This window comes from Martes martes (genome assembly GCF_963455335.1).
Source record: "Martes martes genome assembly, chromosome: 12".
Classification (NCBI taxonomy): Eukaryota; Metazoa; Chordata; class Mammalia; order Carnivora; family Mustelidae; genus Martes; species Martes martes.
Genome location: NC_137900.1, coordinates 60769434 through 60790806, shown reverse-complemented (window position 1 = coordinate 60790806; position 21373 = coordinate 60769434). Strand labels below are relative to the sequence as shown.

Sequence of the window (21373 nt, the reverse complement as noted above, 5' to 3'; positions counted from 1 at the left end):
GACCAGTGCTTCTCAGACATTAGCATGCATCAGAATCATCCAGAGGACTTGCTAATACAGAGATTAGACAAACACGCACGCACACACACACACACACACACACACACACACGGATAGAGGTGGACCCACCACCAGACTGATTCTGTAGGTCCAGGGAGGTGCCCAGGGATCTGCATTATTTACAAGTTCCCACGTGATGCCAAAGCTGCCTGTAGTCACACTTGAGGAGCACTGAGCTAGATTTCTTACAAACCCTGTGTGTGGGATCTCAGGGCACTGAGATTAGAAGTACTGCTGAAAATGTCTGTCTTCATTTCTTCTCCCTGCCTACAGAAGCCCTAGTCAGACCAGCCAGGGAATATTTGGGTTTTAATTGGCCAAGACAAAGCTTTATGTGCCGGAAACATCCTTATTCCATGTGTTTGGGTGTGTGTAAATGTGAGTTTACCAAAGATGAGTGGAGCTGACTGAAGGGGTACTCTGAACCCCAGCAACTCCCGCATTTTGTAGGGAGGTATCTGCTTATCGTGGCTTCCTGGGCACAAGTGTGGACATGACATCCCATGGAATTCACAAGGCCTGTGACCAGATCCCTGGTCAAAACTTTTTAACCTTGCTCAAAACCACTTTGAGATTCTTTCAGGAATCATTCTAGCACATTCTCTGTGAAGACAGAAAAGAACCACCACCATTTTGAGATAAAACCAGGACTGGAATCAGGTGCTATAATGTCAGGGAAACAGAACTTCCTTGAAGAGGGAAAAGGGAAGAGGCAGGAGGGAGAAGTTGTCTCCATGGTAGGTGAGAGGGTCAAGGCTTTGCTTCTTCATGGAAAGGAGACTACTCATGCAGCAAGCATGCAGTGGAGACACAAGGGTATAATTTCCGAAGTCTGAATGCTGGATTATCTCAATAATACTTGCCTGATTCACTGCTTTGTTCCAGCAAGCCTCACTTACTGGGTATGCCCATGTTCTCCTGCCCCTCAAATTGTTTCCATGCTTTGTACCACGAAGCACTCACGCCACAGGACTCACCTGACTAGACCAGTGGACTCCTGTTCTAGGGGCAGTTAACCTGCGAGCTCTCTGGCAGCCTATACTAGATGATGACTAATCAAACCGTTTGGATCTGTCTCTCAGGAGCTTGAACTCAAACACCAGGACATAGTCAGCAGCTGGTGGAAGGAAGGAAGGAGAGGAAGGAGAAACCACAGTAAATAGGCAGTTAGGTCTAAGAACCCAGAGCCATGGTAAACTGAAGTCGAGTGAGAGGGAAAAGAGTAGGGGCCGATTAGGAGTAGGGCCAGAGTGGTTGAGTCTTCTGTGTGGTAGAGTCCTAGAGGCAGGGAACCCAGAGCTCTGCCTTAGGGGGGCCAGCGGGAGCCCTCAGATTGACACTGCAGTGCCTGTCTAACAGCACGGCCCACCTGCATGAACCTTATAACAACCCCTTGGCCTGAGAAAACCAAGAGTGAGGGAGGGACAGGTTCCCAGAAGCCAAAGATGTTAGACACCATGAATCCCAGGCTGGAGCCCAGTGATGGAGAGTCCCTCCACTTCTCATATCCAGGTATCCCTCAGATTTACCTCAAGGGATCTTGAGGAACATTAGGTGAGACAAGATCTAGGAAACAGTTATAAATTAATGGCAACTCTTATTAATATCAACATTTCACCATCATCTCAAATATAACAAATCCAATAGGCCATAAACTCCTCAACCACAGGAACTGCTTTTCAGTCCTATCTTTATTACTAGTAATCAATGAGTGGGGCACACAAGATGTGTGACAGAAATGGTGCTGCAGCTATCCCGACCAGCCCAGACAGGCTCCCCTCCGTGTCACCAGCTGCTTCCCAGCGTCTGTGATTTTAGCCACTGTTGACTCCTGTCTCGCCTGCATCCCTCCCAGACTAACCTCTAAATCCTACCAGTTCTTCCTCCTGCATGTCTCCCCCTGCCCTCTTGTCCCCGTCCCTGTTATTTTTGTCCTGGGCGAGTTCTGCATCGTCCTCCCGAGCACAGCCTCCTGGACAGCTTTGTGGCTCTCTCAGTCATGCCTGCTCTCTAGATATTTCTGCTCTGCCAGCTTGCTCTGAAGACCAGGACCCATTCCTGGTCATCATGTCCCCCATCTCTACTCTTTGGTACTTGGCACAAGGCTTGGTACGTATGACATGTTCACAGCAGTTGTTCAGAACGGTGGGCAGGTTGGTGAGAGGGACAGGGGTGGGTGGGGGGAGAGAGAGAGAGGGAGAGGGAAGGGGAGAGAGAAAGAGAATGAACGCTGGGTCACTGAGTGGAGGGGAGGAGGTGCCTGGATGGCAGGGAATCCGCCTGGCTCAAAGTTCCCTGGGAATATTTGAATCACTGAGGCCCAGCTCTTCTTCCTTCCAGGCTCTCTGAGGGCAATGACAGAGTCATCTCGGACCCATTTTTGTGATCAAAACCCAGTGGAACTCTGATTACCTGGCCAGAGGATGTTCTAAGCTGAGATTTCCTTGGAGTGAGAGGGGGGCGTTGGGTAGACTTCACAAAAATGCCTAATTGGGTCTATGGGAATGAAGTCTAAATTCTGAGCCTCTCACCAAACTTTAAATTGCTTCTGGGATAAGGCCTGGCCCCAAAGCAACCCAGCCTTAATTCCTGAGAGAGCCATCATGGGGCCCTCTGGAGAAAGTGTGGAGTGCAAGGAAGAGGATGCTGGGTCCAATAGCTAGGCACAGCTTGCCAGCCCACACAGGGTGCAGTCTCCTTTGGGCTGAGGCTCCTGGCTGAGTCTCAGCCTTGAGAGTCAGCCTTTTTCTCCTTGTCTCACTGAGCCCCAAGGTCAGGCAAAGTCACCGTGAGTAGCTGTAGCTTCTGTGGACTGTGACTTGTGGCTGCACTTTGGACCCCTCTATACCCAGGGTCATTTAGAGACACCTGGAAGTCAGACAGTAAGTGACAATGTGCCCATGTTAAGAAAGTGTATCTATATGTTGCTGGAGCAGCTCTGAGAGATAAGGTCTGTAAGGCCTGGTCATGGCTTGGTAGCACCCAGATGGGCAGGTGACACCAGAGACAGTCATTTCCCTTTGCTGGCAGCCTCTCCACTCCAAGGGCCTCCCTTCCTGTGAGCCACCGACCCAGCCTAGACATCATCCCATGCTGGGTAAGTGCCAGGTGATGTCTATGGCCAGCTCTTCATTGTGCAGAATAGTGGTGAGTGTGTGCAGGGAGGACTGGACTGGGGAGAAGACAACTATTTCCAAAGCTCTGAAGGCTGCAGCTGTGGCCAGGGAACAGGTCTGTTTTGCATGAGCCCAGAGGAGTCTTAGGGCAAGTGGAGGAAGGGAGAAGTGAGGAAAAGGGCAGATATCAACAGCCCAGCTTCCTGACAATAATATGTTGTATAAATGTTGAAGCAGGGGCAGAGAAATCACTTTCTGAAGAGAGGATCACTATAACAGGTGGGTAAGAGAAGGGGACTGGACTGGTTTAATACCTGGAAAGTCTGCCAAGTCTAAATTCTGTACTCCTTGGTACTAGCAGAGCCTTTCTCTAAAAACAATTCTCTATTCCTTAATTCCATATATCTTGAGAGAAGCCCTTTTGAGCATTGCATCATTATCAATTAGGAAAAACACACCCCTTTTTTGGGGCCACATGTAATTCACAAACCTGTCTCCAGACCTCCATTTCTCCACCTTTAAACTAAGAGGTCAGTGATTCTCAAGACTGGTGTGGATCCGATGTACATGAGGAGCATTTCTTTAAAAAGCAAGCAAACAAAAAACTAATCTGTGAGATCATCTCCAAATGTAGGACTCAGCAGCCTGTTTTTAACTGGCAGTCATGCTGTTTTGGGTCCCCTGCTACAGGCCCTGATGACATCTGGTGTTCCTAATCTCTTTGGCAGTAAAATTGTGATGATCTACACTGTGGCTTGGATGTTCTAGGCAGCTGAGTAGTAGTACCTGTGACAATGTCTGCAAAGCATCTATGTGGCACTGGAAGGCGTGTGACTCAAGGCCCCACTCAACCGACTCCGAGGGTGAGAATTATGAATGGGCTCTGACCATCAGGTAAGATTTCATTCCTTGGGCCCAAGTTCCAGAGAAGCAGAGGTGCAGACAGGTCAGCTGCAGTCACGGGAGACGACACACAAGGCCTGTGCTGCAGGTCAGGTTTCTGGAGACTTTGGTGGGAGCTGCAAGTGGTAGGCTCCAGAAATTCAATCTGGTCAGATTTTCCAGAGAAGAGCGTTAAGATCAGATGAAGTGATTTACACTAACTACATTCACAAAATACTGAAGTGTAAACCAGATACTGTGTAAGAAAACTATTAAAGTAACTTTATGTTTTCAAGCCAGTATATTCTCTTCCTATAAGACTGTGTTGGAAGTCCACTTATAATAGAAACTTGCTGGGCAAGGAGAGAACTAGATCCATAGGAATGGGCCACATGACATCAATGGCTGGTGTCACTGAGCTGTGCTAGTCTGAGGTCCCAATTATATGACAGAGACAGAGTTACTCAGAGGCTCCTGCTTCCCTGTAAAGTGTTGAAGACACACAGCATATGCAGACATATAATTTTTGCTTGAGATATATTAATGTCATTGACTAGATAAATAAAATAAAATGTCTTTTATTTTATTAAGTTTCTTTGGATTTCCACATTCTGCATTTCATGCTTTTGATTGATACACAGCCTAACCTTAGATAACTTGGTCTTTTAGTTGAATCCCACAGGTTAAGTTTATTTACAATTTTAGGGACCTCATATTGTGATCCCCAAGCCATCACTTGTGACATCATGTGACAATGATGTGACATCATTGCTTGTGACTCAAGCAAGCCATCAGAAAACCAACACTATTTCTGCCTTCAGTACTTTAAGGGATACGGGAGAGTGTTTGAAATGGAAGCATCCAACCAGTCTGCTGTGACAGAATTTGTTTTGCTTGGCCTCTCTGCCCATCCAAAACTAGAGAAAACATTCTTTGTGCTCATCCTTCTGATGTACCTGGTCATCCTGCTGGGAAACGGGGTCCTCATCCTGGTGACCATCCTTGACTCCCGCCTGCACACACCCATGTACTTCTTCCTGGGGAACCTCTCCTTCCTGGACATCTGCTACACAACCTCCTCAGTCCCTCTAGTCCTGGATGGCTTCCTCACTCCCAGGAAAACCATTTCCTTCTCAGCCTGCACTGGGCAGATGTTTCTCTCCTTTGCCATGGGAGCCACAGAGTGCGTGCTTCTGGGCATGATGGCATTTGATCGCTATGTGGCCATCTGTAACCCACTCAGGTACCCCGTGGTCATGAGCAAGGCCGCCTATGTGCCCATGGCGGCCAGCTCCTGGGTGGCTGGTGGAGCCAATTCCTTGGTACAGATCTCTCTTGCAGTACAATTACCCTTCTGTGGGGACAATGTCATCAACCACTTCATCTGTGAGATCCTGGCTGTCCTGAAGTTGGCCTGTGCTGACATCTCCATCAACGTGATCAGCATGGGGGTAGCCAATGTAATCTTCCTGGGGGTCCCAGTTCTGTTCATCTTTGTCTCCTACATCTTCATCCTCACCACCATCCTGAAGATCCCCTCAGCTGAGGGGAGGAAAAAGGCCTTCTCCACCTGCTCTGCCCACCTCACTGTGGTGGTCATCTTCTATGGGACTATTCTTTTCATGTATGCGAAGCCCAAATCTAAGGACCCCCTGGGGGCAGACAAGCAGGATGTTTCAGACAAGCTCATCTCCCTCTTCTATGGGCTTCTGACCCCCATGCTCAACCCCATCATCTACAGCCTCAGAAACAAGGACGTGAAGACTGCTGTGAGGAACCTGGTGGCTCAGAAGCACGTCACCCAGTGACGGTGGGATACGTTGTGACCCACACACTCTGATCACTTGAGAAATTCAGTGCAAATTAATACTAGGTGAGGGGCAAAAGGAGTTCAGAGACATGCTGCTCACAGTGTGGTCCATGGACCAGCAGTGTCAGTATCAGCTGGAGTTTTTAGAAATGCAGATTCCAGACCTACTGTTAACAAGATCCCTCCAGGGACTCATATGCACATTAACCTTGAGAAGTATTGGTTACAGGTGTGTAGTGGATGCTGGAGGGGGGGTGTATCACCCCAAAACTACCCCTACCCCACCTAGGGCTGAAGCTCCTCTTCCCTGGCTGTTGGGAGTGTTGGTGGCTGACTGCATGCAGTTGGGAGTTCCTGCGCTGGTTCGCCCTTGGCCCACGAGAGTTATGGGCCATTCAAGTTGGCCCTCTGAGCTCACTCCTGCTTCTTTCATCTTCACCCCATAGGTGTTGATCTTAAGAGCTCTTTCCTGCGTGAAAGTCCCCCATCAGGGTCAGCTTCTTGGGAAAGCTTACCTGCGACAGAGAACAATTGCCAAATCTCAGCACTGGCTTGTGAGCTGTGTGTGTGACGGGCCTACGTCCTTCTCAGGTGTCTCTTGTACCCTGGCTCCCAAGGACAGTAACTGGGTGAATTCCTTTTGTTCAAGGAAAAAATTATTCCCTAAAAATGATTTGCTAAGTTAAATTCCTATAAATGGATCTTAATTTGTACTTATTGTACAAGTGTCTTTACTCCTGAGCCGAGTCGGCAGGGCTGTCTTACCCCTTGCACATGAGGGTGCGGTAGTCAGGTCTCTGAGGTGTTCTCCAAGTACAAAGATACTCAAAGTCTGGAAAACATGTTGGCTCTTAACTACAAAACAAACACAAAACCCTTAAAAAAAACCTTAATAATTATTTATTTGCATTCCTAAAAAAGGGAACATTATGTCAGCTTCATAATGGATAAATGCTTGTATTCGTGAATCATATTTTAAAGATTTATTTTATTTATTTGAGAGAGAGAGACACAGAGAGAGAGAGCAAGCATGCACAGGGTTGGGGAGGGGCAGAGGGAGAGGGAGAATCCTAAGCAGCCTCCATGCTGAGCCCAGAGCCCAAGGCGGGGCTTGATCTCATGAGCCTGAGATCAGGACCTGAGCCAAAACCAAGAGTCAGATGTTTACACGACTATGCCACCCAGGCGCCCCATTATTTTAGAACAATCTGTAGTTAGTTACTTTCACTTTCCAGAGCTTTTATGCTTTTTGTTGAGAAATCATAGAATTATAAATTGAGGGGCACCTGGGTGGCTCAGTGGGTTAAAGCCTCTGCCTTCGGCTCAGGTCATGATCTCAGGGTCCTGGGATTGAGCCCCACATCGGGCTCTCTGCTCAGCAGGGGGCCTGCTTCCTCCTCTCTCTCTGCCTGCCTCTCTGCCTACTTGTGATCTCTGTCTGTCAAATAAATAAATAAAATCCTTAAAAAAATTATAAATTGAATCACTTGTAAGCCAAATAATTTTAATAACAAAAGTAGAAAAATCATTACAAATATACTACAAAATTATACTTCAAGTGTGATTTAGGTGCATTTTGACATCATCTGGGATGGGACCTCCTAAAGTAAGACTGTCCAGGCAGAGGGTGGGGGGAGTCTTGAGATGGACCCAACAGTTCCAGATAGATTTGTCTTCAGTGCCTAAACATATACGTAGCATACAGGTGCTAAAGGAAACACACAGATGTCTCTCCCCAATTACCTTTCAACATTCTCTTATCCCCCTGTACTCCTTGAGCTCGGAGACATGTGGCGTGTGGCTTGGAGATTTCTATAGACGGTCTAAGTGAGGGCTTGGAGGAGTTAAACTTTTTCGTAAGAGAAAATCCCAACATGCCAGTCCCTAGCATGAAGCTGGTGGTGGTCGTGGGTTATAGAGATCCCCAGCTAGGGGCCTTCAGGGCTGCTTCTCCTCAGTCTTCATGAAAATGACAACAGCATTGGTGGAAAGGGGCTGAACCATGCCCTATAATGAAATCTTTGTGCATTTCCCCTGTGGTAACATGAACCATGATGTCCACATGGGTGATGGGGACATACATCAAACTCTGATACCAACTTCCATCTTCTTACCAAGGGAGCATTAGTACCCAGAGTCTTTTATTAGCAAACCCACCCTGCAGATAAGACAAGTCTTTGTCAGTTGCTTTTGATAGAGATTAGGCTTCAATCCAAGGCTCCTCTAGCTCCTCCCTGCCTTCCCCCTCATCAACTTCTAAGGGAAGATTCCTGTCCTCAGGCCCTGCTGAGCAGGCGTGGCCAAGCTCTGGACTGCCTGACTCTCACCTCCTGGACCCCAGCTGAGTTTACCTGAAGGATTTTTGCTTCCCCATCACCAAAGATCTCTAACTAAACAAAAACTCTTAGCAAAATGCTAGTTACCTAGTTCCCTGCCTGGCCTGTAACTCCAGAGCAGCTTTTAAAGCTAAACTTGGTTGTTCTCTCACCAAGCCCAGAGCTCTCTTCTGCCCTCATGTCCTCTTCTGCAATCCATAATCCTTGTTACCCACGTTACTATAGCCATGGCAGGACACGGGAAGAGTTGCTTCTTAGTGGGGACCTAAACGGCCCTGACCTCCTTCCTCTGACTCTTGCCTGCTCTGGGCTCCCATATAGCTTGGGGGCGGCAGGCAATCATCTCTCAGACTATAGCTGTCACTGGGACATTTCTGGAAATCAGAGGTGCCACCCTTGTCATTTCTGTCCTCTTTCTAGTGCCTGGTGCTGACCTGTGGTACATGTCTATTGCTTCCTGTCTTTGAGGTTAAGGGTTAGAGCTGGTAGTTCTGGGCGGGTGCCGAGGGACAGCAGCAAGGGTCAGCTCCTGAAGCATGAAGATGTTCAGTGTGTCTGCCAGGGCCTGGGCATACCTTCCACCTCTTGTTGGGACTCTTAGCCTTGCAAAGACAAGTACAAGCCTCCTTTAACAGATACCATTGTGGTAAAAGCACAGTCAGACCTTAGTTATCTTCTCTACTTCTGGGAGGTTGGCAAGGAGAGGACAGAAATTTTCTAATCTAAGGAACCTCTCTTTGTAGTGAGAGTTGAGATTTACAGTGTTGTCTACAACTTCTCTAATTGGGTTCATAGGACACAGGCCCTAAACTCCTGTGAGGCCTTTGCCAAACTTTAAATTGCTTCTGGGATTAAAACTGGCCCCAAACAACTAGAAACTCTAAATTGCTGCATGGCTCCACGACAGAACCTATGGAGAGAGGGCAAGCAGCAGAGAACAAAGTGCGTCTGCCCCAAGCATGCAGGCTGGACACGGCTGCCAGGACCTCTGGGAAACAGCAACTCGAGATGTCCTTCCGGCTATTATCTCACTGGGTCTGGAGAAGGCCAGGAAAGGGAGTGGTGAGAACTCCTTAGGCTACGGCCAGCCCTGAATGTTCTTTACCTGGCTGTGAAATTTGAAGGAACGACTTAGCTCCAAGACAGCTAAACAGAACTGGCTGCAGGTTTCCAGGCCCAGCCTCAACAGATAGAGCTAGACAGGGGATGGTCCAGGTGGGCAATTGAAGCAATCACCTGTAAAGCCAGAAGCCTTCCAGCATCCTCTCTAGCATGAAACCTTCTTTCCAGGTAAGCTCCCAACCCCACCATGGCCTCATCTCCAACTCCATACTGGATGTAGACTGAGCTCTCTCTTTGGCCAGAACTTCTTCAAGTAGGTGGGAGAGGAAAAACATGGTTGAGAGTGGGGACCTGGTCACAGCTCCCATGTCCATGAAAGGCTTTGGTAAGGGAAGGAAGCAGGCATGTCCTGGGAGTATAGGCCAGTGTAGGGATGGGGCAGGGGGTACAGTGTGGGGATAACCTTAAAAGAAGAAAGTTGTGCTTGATGTGAGGGAAAACTTTCCAACAGTCAAGGCAGAGGAACAGTCTGACAGAGGAATGATACAACATAGCTCAAGGTGTTCAAAGCAAAAGTGGGAAAATTGCGTTTCACAGATGCTCATACAATTGAGGGGAAAGAGGCAAACCAGTTACATTACAACATTCCTGCCAAGTCTGAGATTCTCCAGCCAATAGTACTCATGTCTCTAAAAACAGATCTCTTTTTTTCCAAATGTTCCCAATTCTCACAGTTAATCTCCTCTGATAATTGCTTGAGGATATCTTCAGACTAGCAGAAATAGTGTAAGAGTCACAGAGGCAATGTGTGAAGCCCAGGGACCCCCCGGCCCTGTCCCCCGCCCCAAGCTCTGTTATAAGGCAGACATCTTAGAGAAAGGTGTGGCATCTCTATTTTTCCTGAGTGTCCTAGGGAAAGCAAGGATGACCAGAATTTCATAATGGGTCCTTTGCTCCTCAGTAGATCTGCTCTGGCACAACAGGGGAGCACTTGTGAGCTTCTCTTTCCTCCTGTTTAACAAGAGAAGCCAAGGCCTGAGGTTTCCTCTGATGTATTGGGTTTACTGGTCTCCGCAACAGGAGTACGTTATATGTACAATGTCTCTTTGGAGTGACCCCTCTGCAAGGCTGGATAGAATGGTCTGCTTTTCTGTGGAGTAGAAAGCATTACCGTGACTTTGCCATGCTTTTAACGGTCAACGCACATACGGAAGGGTTTGAGTGGGGATTTGTAGCCTACGGAACAGCCACAAAAGCATAGAGCCTGCTCACAAAATGGCAAATGCTCACACTGGGAGGCATGAGGGACATTTGTCCTTGGATTTTACTCCTGCTCCCCAGTCCTGGGGGCTGGTGCAGAATTGCAATGCTGTGGACAAAGGCCATGGTTACAGAGGGGGAATGTGGAAGTGCTTCCATTGGGGTCTCAATGAACTATTAGCCAGATTTTCCCTACTGACAGTGCAATGAAGGGAGATCTCCAGCCAAACTCACAAGAAATGAAGTATAAAACGGACATAAAGTAACAAATATAAATGGTAGGCAGGTCTTAATGTTCCTGGCCTCTGCCCATCAGGATCTCTCCATGTAGGACTCCACATGGAGCCAAAATTATAGTTACAAAATTACTATACAAACACAGAATTAGAGCCAGGGGAGTGAGTGAGGTGATGCCAGGGGTTAGCATCACTGAGTATGACAGCTTGAAGCCCCCAAGGACACTGCAGGGACAACCGTGGGCAGGCAGGGCTGGCCAGAAGAGTCAGTCGGTGCCCTGGACCCATGTGTGCAGCACACCCTCAAGGTTCCTCTTGTATGTTCCCATAGAGACCCTTCCTTCAAGTGTGTCAATACTATCGATTTGGCTAAAGTTCTCTCATATATTGAGGTTTGGTTAGGCTTCCAGGGCTGCTCTTTCTGCTTTTGATTTGATATATCCCGGCTTTTAAGGTATTTCAGTGGACAGTGATTTTTAGAACTTTGCTGCTGATATTATACACTGGCATGACAAAGGGTAAATTTAATTAATAAATTCTAGAAGGATCTCATTGTTATCCCCACATAGTGATCCCTATAAACATGTGTTTGCTGTCCTCAGTTTTCCTGAGGGTAGAAGAGAGAATTTAAAATGGAAGTGGCCAACAAATCTGTTCTGGCAGGATTTGTTTTGCTGGGGCTCTCAGATCAGCCAAAGCTTGAGAAAACATTCTTTGTGCTCATCCTGTCCATGTACCTGGTGATCCTGCTGGGCAATGGGGTCCTCATCCTGGTGACCATCCTTGACTCCCGCCTGCACACACCCATGTACTTCTTCCTGGGGAACCTCTCCTTCCTGGACATCTGCTACACAACCTCTTCCATCCCTCTAGTCCTGGATGGCTTCCTCACTCCCAGGAAAACCATTTCCTTCTCAGCCTGCACTGGGCAGATGTTTCTCTCCTTTGCCATGGGAGCCACAGAGTGCGTGCTTCTGGGCATGATGGCATTTGATCGCTATGTGGCCATCTGTAACCCACTCAGGTACCCCGTGGTCATGAGCAAGGCCGCCTATGTGCCCATGGCGGCCAGCTCCTGGGTGGCTGGTGGAGCCAATTCCTTGGTACAGATCTCTCTTGCAGTACAATTACCCTTCTGTGGGGACAATGTCATCAATCACTTCACCTGTGAGATCCTGGCTGTCCTGAAGTTGGCTTGTGCTGACATCTCCATCAACGTGATCAGCATGGGGGTAGCCAATGTAATCTTCCTGGGGGTCCCAGTTCTGTTCATCTTTGTCTCCTACATCTTCATCCTCACCACCATCCTGAAGATTCCCTCAGCTGAGGGGAGGAGAAAGGCCTTCTCCACCTGCTCTGCCCACCTCACTGTGGTGGTCATCTTCTATGGGACTATTCTTTTCATGTATGCGAAGCCCAAATCTAAGGACCCCCTGAGGGCAGACAAGCAGGATGTTTCAGACAAGCTCATCTCCCTCTTCTATGGGGTGTTGACCCCCATGCTCAACCCCATCATCTACAGCCTCAGAAACAAGGATGTGAAGACTGCTGTGAAGACCCTGGTGAATCATAAATGCTTTGCCCAGTGAGTAGAAGGAAGGAGCATATCTTGTGGTTCTGTGCACACAGATCCCCTAGGAAATGGCTACTTCATATATATGGATTTGTTTGATGGTCCTACACATCAGTTCCATCATAAAACTGCCCAAACGATGCACATCAAGGTGGGGCTTTCCCAAATGACTGATACAGGAACATCAAGCCTTTAGAATAAAGAAGGGGTTGTGCTAAATCACCTAGATATGAGAATAAGTGACTATTAAGTTTTATTTTTATTATGAAAAAACAAGTAAAAATTAAAACTTCAAACGAAAAACACACTTTCCTTGTTCCTGTGCAGACCAGCTGCAGGTTGTATGTGCCATTATGTTGTTTCTGCTCTACTGTGCAATGGGGAAGGAAGGTGGCAGTGAGGAAAAGTCACTTTTTCGTTGGTGTCCAAAATGAAACCAACCTGCCATTTTGGAAAATCACCAACACCAAGACATCCCAAATGACACTATTTCACCCTGCAAGGAGCCCAGAGTGTTTGCTGTTTGATTATTTCCTGCTTAATGTCTTAGAACCAATTTTGGGAACCTCCATCTTCTTTTACTGTACATAAAGCACATCTCTTCCTACCCAAACTTATGAAGGGGGACTTTGTGTCAACGCCAATCAAAGTCCAGATATTGTAGGCCAAGAATAAAATTTCTAACACTCTCTAGTTCATTATTACTACACTGCAAAGTTTATATTCTGAGTTCCTTCATTTCCCTAGAATTAGTGTTTGCAATCATCCAGACCCCAGTGGTCAAACTCAGTTCCCTCTCTCTCTTCAGGATTTGGACTGGACCCTGGCACCAGTTGCTAAAAATCTACCTGTAATTACCCTTGTGGTTAAGAACATGGATTTTGGAGCCTGACTTATGGGGAGGTGCCTCTGCCTGTGAAATTTCAGGTACATTAAAACAAAACAAAACAAAAAAAGGTGACTTTATCTTGTAGACTCTAAGCTTTCTAATTTGCAAAATGGAGATAATTAAGCCAATTCCATGGAGTTATTGTGAGGATTAACTTAAAATAAAGCACATGCATACACACATGCAAAAATATAAAATGCACAAAGACTAGCAAAGAATATCTTCCAAATTGATAAATGAACATTATTATTATTATTGAAATATGTTAAATAACTCCTCTGTGGAAGCCCTATGACATTTGAAGAGAGAGTTCAATTCCACACTTAACTGAATCAATTCTAATTTATTTTTATAGCACCTTTTTGTTTGGCTTTCTAACTTGCGAGCCAACAATCCCATTTCTCTGGGCATTTTTCCCAGTCACCCCTCTTCCTTATCCACATAGATGAGGTACTCATGTCTGTGCTGTGTGACACTGACCCTGCCTAAGTCAATCAGATTCTTTCTGCAAGGTTTTGGGGATTGTTGTTAATAACCAAGGAGTGGGTCACTGGATCCATAACACACACACTTAGGAGTTTTGGGGTAATTGTGTTTGCCCATGTGTACTAGGGTGGTAAAGAGAAAACAAGTTTGCAAAGAGGAAAAAATAAAAAAGAACAGCCAAAGAGCAAAGATGATGAGGGCATCCCATATGTCCCCAGTTCTTGGTTTCTAACTTTCCATAGGCCTGGTCCATATTCCTGCACTTTTGCTTCTAAAGAACACACCTCTATCTTTGCACTAGATTCCATCTTCCCTAATCTAGATTAAGTTACTTTCTTTGAGGGAGAGCAACAAAAGTTTTATCTAATATGATTACCACCTTGTATAAAGTAGATAGTCTCTATAGTGTGCCTTGTGCAAAGAGTGCCAGGCTACAAGGCACAGCAGAAATCTTCTAGAACTCAGTTTTAAAACAGCTGTTGTTAGCTCCATATGTAATGCTTCATGTCATCAATTACTACCTTCCTGCTATGGTGGTTTTCACCTCTGTGGATCCTATCATCTGTAAATTTGGAACATGTCCAGAAGTTCTGGGTTCAAATCCCTGCCCTCCCACATGGAGCCAAGAGACCAAGAGTGTATGCTCTGAAAGAATTTCCAGTATGTTCTTCCACACAACGAAGTGGGAGTACTAAATCTGAGGTGATGCCCACCCGTGAACTTCCTTGGATCTCTCGTTCTATTCTCTGGTGGGAGAGTCCCACTCTGTCTTACAGCAGTATTTCAGTGTTTGAAGCTGAGGTTTCTCTCACCTTTTTAGCTGTTCATGTGCTAGGAGCATCTTCAGAGCCTCCTTCTTCCCCACTAGGCTCAACAACCAAACAGAACACAGGCTCTTAAGGAGCTGATGTCATCCAACCCCTGTCATTGGCACAATGAACTGAGTAGCCATGATGGCAGGAGGCTATTTGCTAAACAGCAGGGTCTCATTCACAAAGGCTGATGTAGCTACTGCAGTAGTTGACTGTTCAAACTGCCAGCAACAGAGACCAACCTTCATTCGAAGAGACTAGTCAGCCACTTGGTGGTAAGCTGATTGCATTAGGTCGTTTCCATTCTGAAAGGGCAATGATTCACCTTGATTAAAATTAACACCTCTTCTGAGTATGGGTTACCTTTCCTCTCTGTAGGGCATCAGCCAACATCACCATGTGAAAACTCACAGAGGATCTGATTTAATGACAGAGGATCCTGCATTATATTTCTTTGGGCCAAGATTCACTTAGCATAGTTGGTATAGCTGTGAGATCATGATTATGGGATCCACCGATCCTTCCATATACGGCACCATCCAGAAGGAGCTGGCCCAAGAGAATGACATAATGGTCTTTTGAAAGCACAGCTAAAGCACCAGCTTAGAGAGAATACTCTTCAAGAATGGGGTGCCACTCTCTACAATGCAGTATGAACCCTAAATCAGTGACTGTTTTATGATACTGTTTTCCCAACAGGCAAAATACACAGTCCAGGAATCAAGAGTGGTAGCAAGAATAGCTCTGCTTACATCACCTCCAAGGACCTCCTGGGGGAATTTGAGCTTTCAGTCACTGTAATGCCGGGCTTTATAGGCCTAAGGATCCTAGTTCCTAATGGAGGGTTGCTTCCACCAGGGGATGTAGAAAGAGCTTCATCATCAATTGTCATCAATTATACTTGAAATATGATATTTCAAGATATTTCAAGATATTTGTAGCACTTAACTGAGGTATAACTTACACAGTTCAGTGATTTTTGATCAATCTATACAGTTGTGCAGTTATCACTACAAACAAATTTTAGAACATCTATATCATTTCAAAAACTTCTCTTGTGCCCATTTGTAGTCAATCCCCAACTCCAGCCCCAGGTACCTACTAATCAACTCATTTCTAGACAGATTTGCCTTTTCTAGAAATTTAGATAAGTGGAGCCATACAGTATGTAGATTTTGTGTCTGGCATCTTTCATTTAGCATGTTTTTGAGACTCATCCAGTTATAACACATATCAGTAGTCTCCTTTTTGTACAAACAAGTATTCTATGGATCTACCACATTGTGTATATCTATTCATTGATATATATCTATTCATTTGGATTTTTCCAAATGTCTATCATGCATAATGATGCTACTATGAACATTCAAGTACACAACTTCGTTTGGAATTAGTGGGTCATATGGTACAAATGTGTTTAATTCTAAGAAATTGTTAAACTATTTTCCAAAGTGGCTGTATCATTTTAAATTACCACAATGTATGACATGTCCAGTTTCTCTCTGTCCTTACCAACACTTGGTGTTAAAAGTCTTTTCAATGTAGCTCTTGTAGTGGATGTGTAGTAGCATCTTAGTGTAGTCTTAATTTGCATTTCCCTGATGGGCACTAATGTTGAGCATATTTTCATGTGCTTATTAGTCATTCACATACCTTTTTGGTGAAGATACTTTAAATTGGGCTATTTGTCTTTTTATTATTGAGTCATATGTAGGAGTTTTATTTTTTTTTAAAGATTTGTTTGAGAGAGCGTGAGTGGGGGAGGGGGAGAGGGGCAGAGGGAGGAAGAAAGAGAATCTTCAAGCACACTTCCCACTTAGAATGGAGCCTGATGTGGGGCTCAATCCCAGGACCCTGAGATCATGACCTGAGCTGAAATCAAGAGTCGGGAACTTACCCATGTGAGCCACCCAGGAACCCCTAGTCCTATGTATGAGTTTTTTATGTAGTATGGACATAAGTCCTTTATCATATATATAATTTGTGAGTATTTTCAGTCCTTTCTGTCTTCTTTTTTTTAATAATTTTTAAAATTTTTTTAAATTTCTTTTCAGTTTACCAGAATTATGCACCACACCCAGTGCTCCATGCAACACGTGCCCTCCATAATACCCACCACCAGGCTCACCCAACTTTTGTCTTTTCATTTTTATGGTGTCATTTGAAAAACAAAAGTTTTAAATTTTGTAGTACAATAATCAATTTTTAAAAATAAAATTTGGAGGGTATGTGCTATGATGAGTGCTGTGAAATGTGTAAACCTGGCGATTCACACACCATTATATACATTATATGTTTATTAAAATACATTATATGTTTATTAAAATAAAAAAAATCCTAAAAAAAATATAAATTCTGGTGTCTTATTAAGACACCTTTACTTAACCCAAGGTCACAAAGATTTTCTCTCATGTTTTCTTCTAGAAGTTGTATAGTTAAGTTTTACAATTAGGTCTGTGATCTATTTTGAGTTAACTTTTTGTACGGTGTGAAATAAGTGTCTTATTTATTTTTTACATATGACTATCCAATTGTTTCAGAGCACTTGCTGAAAAGACTATCTCCCCTCCTGCCCCCCTCAATTGCCTTGGCCCCTTTTTGAAAGCCAATTGACCATAAATATAAGGACAAATTTCTATAAGAACTTTACATTTTGTTTTTTCTACCAAACTTAAAGCTGTGGCTATCCCCCAGTCATGTTGAACTTCTTATGCCAAGAGACCAGAGGCAAGGAAAGGAGTTACTATCCTAATTATATATAACTGATCGCAGTCATCAGGAGGAGATAGGGCTGCTTTTACACAATGAGGGTTGCTATGGACTAAATGTCTGTGTCCCACTAAAATACATGTGTTGAGGGGCGTCTGGTTGGCTCAGTGGGTTGAGCCTCTGCCTTCAGCTCAGGTCAGGATCTCAGGGTCCTGGGATAGAGCCCTGCATCGGACTTTCTGCTCAGCAGGGAACCTGCTTCCCCCCACCCCTCAGCCTGCCTCTTGGCCTACTTGTGCTCTCTCTCTCTCTCTGTCAAATAAATAAATAAATAAAATCTTAAAAAAAATAAACAAAATGCATATGTTGAATTCCTCAGAGTCTATTACCTGGGAAACTCAACCTATGACTACTATGTATCCAATAGTAGGGCCATATCTCAGAAATTTGGAATCAGGTTGTCTGGCTTTTGAGAGAGCTATCATTTCAGCCCAGAAGTTATTCCACTGTCAGCACAACACAGCTATGGAGATAGAAGACAACATTTCACAATAAAATAAAATAAAATAAATGTGGCATTGCATGGAGCAAAAGCATTGTGCATTTTCCATTTTAGAGGGACTTGGTAAGCATCAGGTTTCAGAATAACCCAGAAAGCCAAGGAACTGATAATAAACAGAAGATTGGTTGTGTGGTTGTGGTCTTTTGGGGATAGTACTCACAACAGGAGCAAACAAAACTATGCAAGTTGACTGAAGATGATCATGGTATGGTGGATTCCAAAAAGTGATAGACGTCATCAAATAGGGATCCTCATGTGTCTAATATTTGTACTGTGTTACTGCAGAATGTCAATTAATTACTGAGGACAGTCCTTCCTAAACTTTAAAAAGTACATGTGAATTATCTGGGTATTCTGTTAAAATGCATATTATGGTTTAGTAAATCTGGAGTGGGACTAGAGATTCTGCCGTTCTAACACAATCCCAAGTGATTCCCTACTAGTCTTAGACTACACCTTGAATATCAAGTACCTAGAATATTCTGGTAGAAGTAGTCTGTCACTGGGATTAATTTATTAATTTGTTTTCCTGATTGATTTATATATTCTTGTTTGAGTAATAATTTTGAGAAGCTAAAAGATTCAGATGAGTGCAGTAATCTCTAGAGCAGCTACTGAAAAATAAGGCAAAGAGATACAGCCCAAAAGCCAATAGATAAATTAAAATTGAATTCATTCTAAGAATGATCCAATTAACCCAAGAGATTGAAGGAAAGGAAAAACAGAGGGAAAATAATTGATGAGATAAATGGAAAACAATAAAACAATAGTAAACACATGCCATAATAATAATAACTTTAAAAATGAAATAAAAAAGAAAATAGTAAATCTAAATCCAACTAATAAATTATTACATTAATTAGAAGTAGATTAAGCATACTAATTAAAATACAGAGACTATCAGGTTGGGCAACAAAAATAAACTCAAAATGGTTGAAAGACCTAAATGTGAGACAGGAATACATCAAAATCCTAGAGGAGAACACACCCAGCAACCTCTTTGATGTTGGCTGCAGCAATTTCTTGCTAGAAACATCTCCAAAGCCAATGGAAACAAAAGCAAAATTGAACTATTGGGACTTCACCAAGATAAAAAAGTTTTGCACAGCAAACAGTCAAAAAAACTGAAAGGCAACCTACAGAGTGGGAGAAGGTATTTGCAAATGTCTTATCAAATAAAGGGCTAGTATCTGAAATCTCTGAAGAACTTCTCAAACTCAACACCCCAAAACCAAATAATCCAGTCAAGAAGTGGGCAGATGACATGAACAGACATTTCTCCAAGGAAGACATACAAATGGCCAACAGACACATGAAAAACTGCTCAACATCACTCAGCATCAGGGAAAAACAAATCAAAACCATAATGAAATACCACCTCAAACCAGTCAGAATGTCTAAAATTAACAACTCAGGAAACAACAGATGTTGGCAAGGATGCAGGGAAAGGGAAACCATGTTACAGTGTTGGTGGGAATGCAACATAGTACAACCACTCTGGAAAACAGTTTGGAAATACCTCAAAAAGTTTGGAAAAGAGCTGCCCTATGACCCAGCAATTGCACTACTTGGTATTTATCTGAATACATAGTGATTCAAAGGGGGCAATGAGCCCCAATGTTTACAGCAACAATATCCATAATAGCCAAAATATGGGAAGAACCCAGATATCCATCAATAGATGAATGGAAGATATGAGATATATATATATACACACACACACACATACACATACACACACACACATACACACACACACTCACACACACACATACACAATGGAACATTACTCAGCTATCAAAAAGAATGAAGTCTTGTCATTTGCAATGATGTGAATGGATCTAGAGGTTACAATGCTAAGTGAAATAAATCAGTCAGAAAAGGACAAATGTCACATGATTTCATTCATATGTGGAATTTAAGAAACAAAACAGATGAACACAGGGGAAGGGAAGGAAAAAGAAAATAAGATGAAAATTGAGAGGAAGGCAAACCATAAGAGATGCTGAACTCTAGGAAACAAACTGAGGGTTACTGGAGGGGAGGTGGGTGGGGGGATGGGCTAAATGGGTGATGGGTATTAAAGAGGGCACGTGTCACTCTGGAAAACAGTATGGAGGTTCCTCAAGATGTTAAAAATAGAGCTACCCTACAACCCAGCAATTGTACTTACTAGGTATTTATTCCAAAGATACAGAGGTAGTGAAAAGAAGGGGCATATGCACCCCAATGTTCATAGCATCAATTTCCACAGTAGCCAAACTGTGGAGGGAGCCAAGATGTCCTTCAACAGATGAATGGATAAAGAAGATGTGGAGGGGATATACATGTATATATACAATGGAATATTACTCAGCCATCGAAAAGGATGAATCCCTCCCATTTGCATGGATATGGATGGAACTGGTGGGGATTATGCTAAGTGAAATAAGTCAAGCAGAGAAAGACAATTATCATATGGTTTCACTCACATGTGGAACATAAGGAATAGCACGGAGGACCACAGGCGAGTGGAGGGAGAACTGAATGGGAAGAAATCAGAGAGGGAGACAAACCATGAGAGACTCTGGACTCTGGGAAACAAACTGAGGGTTACAGAAGGGAAGGGGTGGGAGGATGGGGTAACAGCGTGATGGGTGTTAAGGAAGGCACATGTTGTGATGAGCACTGGGGGTTATATGCAACTAATGAATCACTGAACTCTACATCAAAAACTAATGATGTACTATATGTTGGTTAAGTGAACATAATTTAAAAATAATAAAATAAAGAGGGCACTCGTTGGGATGAACCCTAGGTATTATACATAAGCGATGAATCTCTAAATTCTACTCCCCAAACCAATACTACACTATATATCAACTGACTTGAATTTAAATTAAAAAAAAAAAAGACTTGTATGAGAATGGTTGGTTTGTTTTTGTAAGTGGCTCCATTCCCAGTGTGGGGCCCAATTCGGGGCTCAAATTCACAACCCTGAGATCAAGACCTGAACTGAGATCAAGAGTCAGACATTTAACTGACTGAGCCACCCAGGGCACCCCACTGTATGAGAATGTTAAAAATGACTATTCTTAACAGCCCAAACTGGAAACAGCCCAGATGCTCATCAACAAGGAGAAAAGATAAACAAACTGAGAGGAGTCAAGATGGCGGAGAAGTAGCAGGCTGAGACGACATCGGGTAGCAGGAGATCAGCTAGATAGCTTATCTAACCATTGTGAACACCTATAAATCCAACGGGAAATCGAAGAGAAGAAGAGCAACAATCCCAGAAACAGAAAATCGATCACTTTCTGAAAGGTAGGACCTGCGGAGAAGTGAATCCAAAGCGACGGGAAGATAGACCCCGGGGGGAGGGGCCGGCACCCGGCAAGCGGCGGAGCGACGGAGCACAAAATCGGGACTTTTAAAAGTCGGCTCCACTGGGAGACATCGCTCCAGAGCCTAAACTGGGGGGAAACCCAGGTGGGGTCAGCATAACCCCAGGACCCGCGGGGTCACAGAAGGACTGGGGGTGTCTGAGTGCCGCAGAGCTCGCAGGTATTAGAGCGGGGAAGCCGGCTATAGCGACAAAGCC

General features: G+C 44.4%; 2 protein-coding genes across 2 annotated transcripts; both read left to right on the top strand.

Annotated features, from left to right (window-relative positions):
• Positions 1 to 4909: 4909 nt before the first annotated feature.
• Positions 4910 to 5866, top strand: LOC308353746 (olfactory receptor 13C7-like; the record flags this gene model as incomplete). Its single annotated transcript, XM_080820762.1, has 1 exon — positions 4910 to 5866. The coding sequence occupies one exon, from the start codon at positions 4910 to 4912 to the stop codon at positions 5864 to 5866; it is 957 nt and encodes a 318-aa protein (XP_080676888.1).
• A 5528-nt stretch (positions 5867 to 11394) lies between these two features.
• On the top strand, positions 11395 to 12351 carry LOC308353089 (olfactory receptor 13C7-like; the record flags this gene model as incomplete). The annotated part of the gene is made up of 1 exon (XM_080819746.1): positions 11395 to 12351. The coding sequence occupies one exon, from the start codon at positions 11395 to 11397 to the stop codon at positions 12349 to 12351; it is 957 nt and encodes a 318-aa protein (XP_080675872.1).
• Positions 12352 to 21373: the final 9022 nt, after the last annotated feature.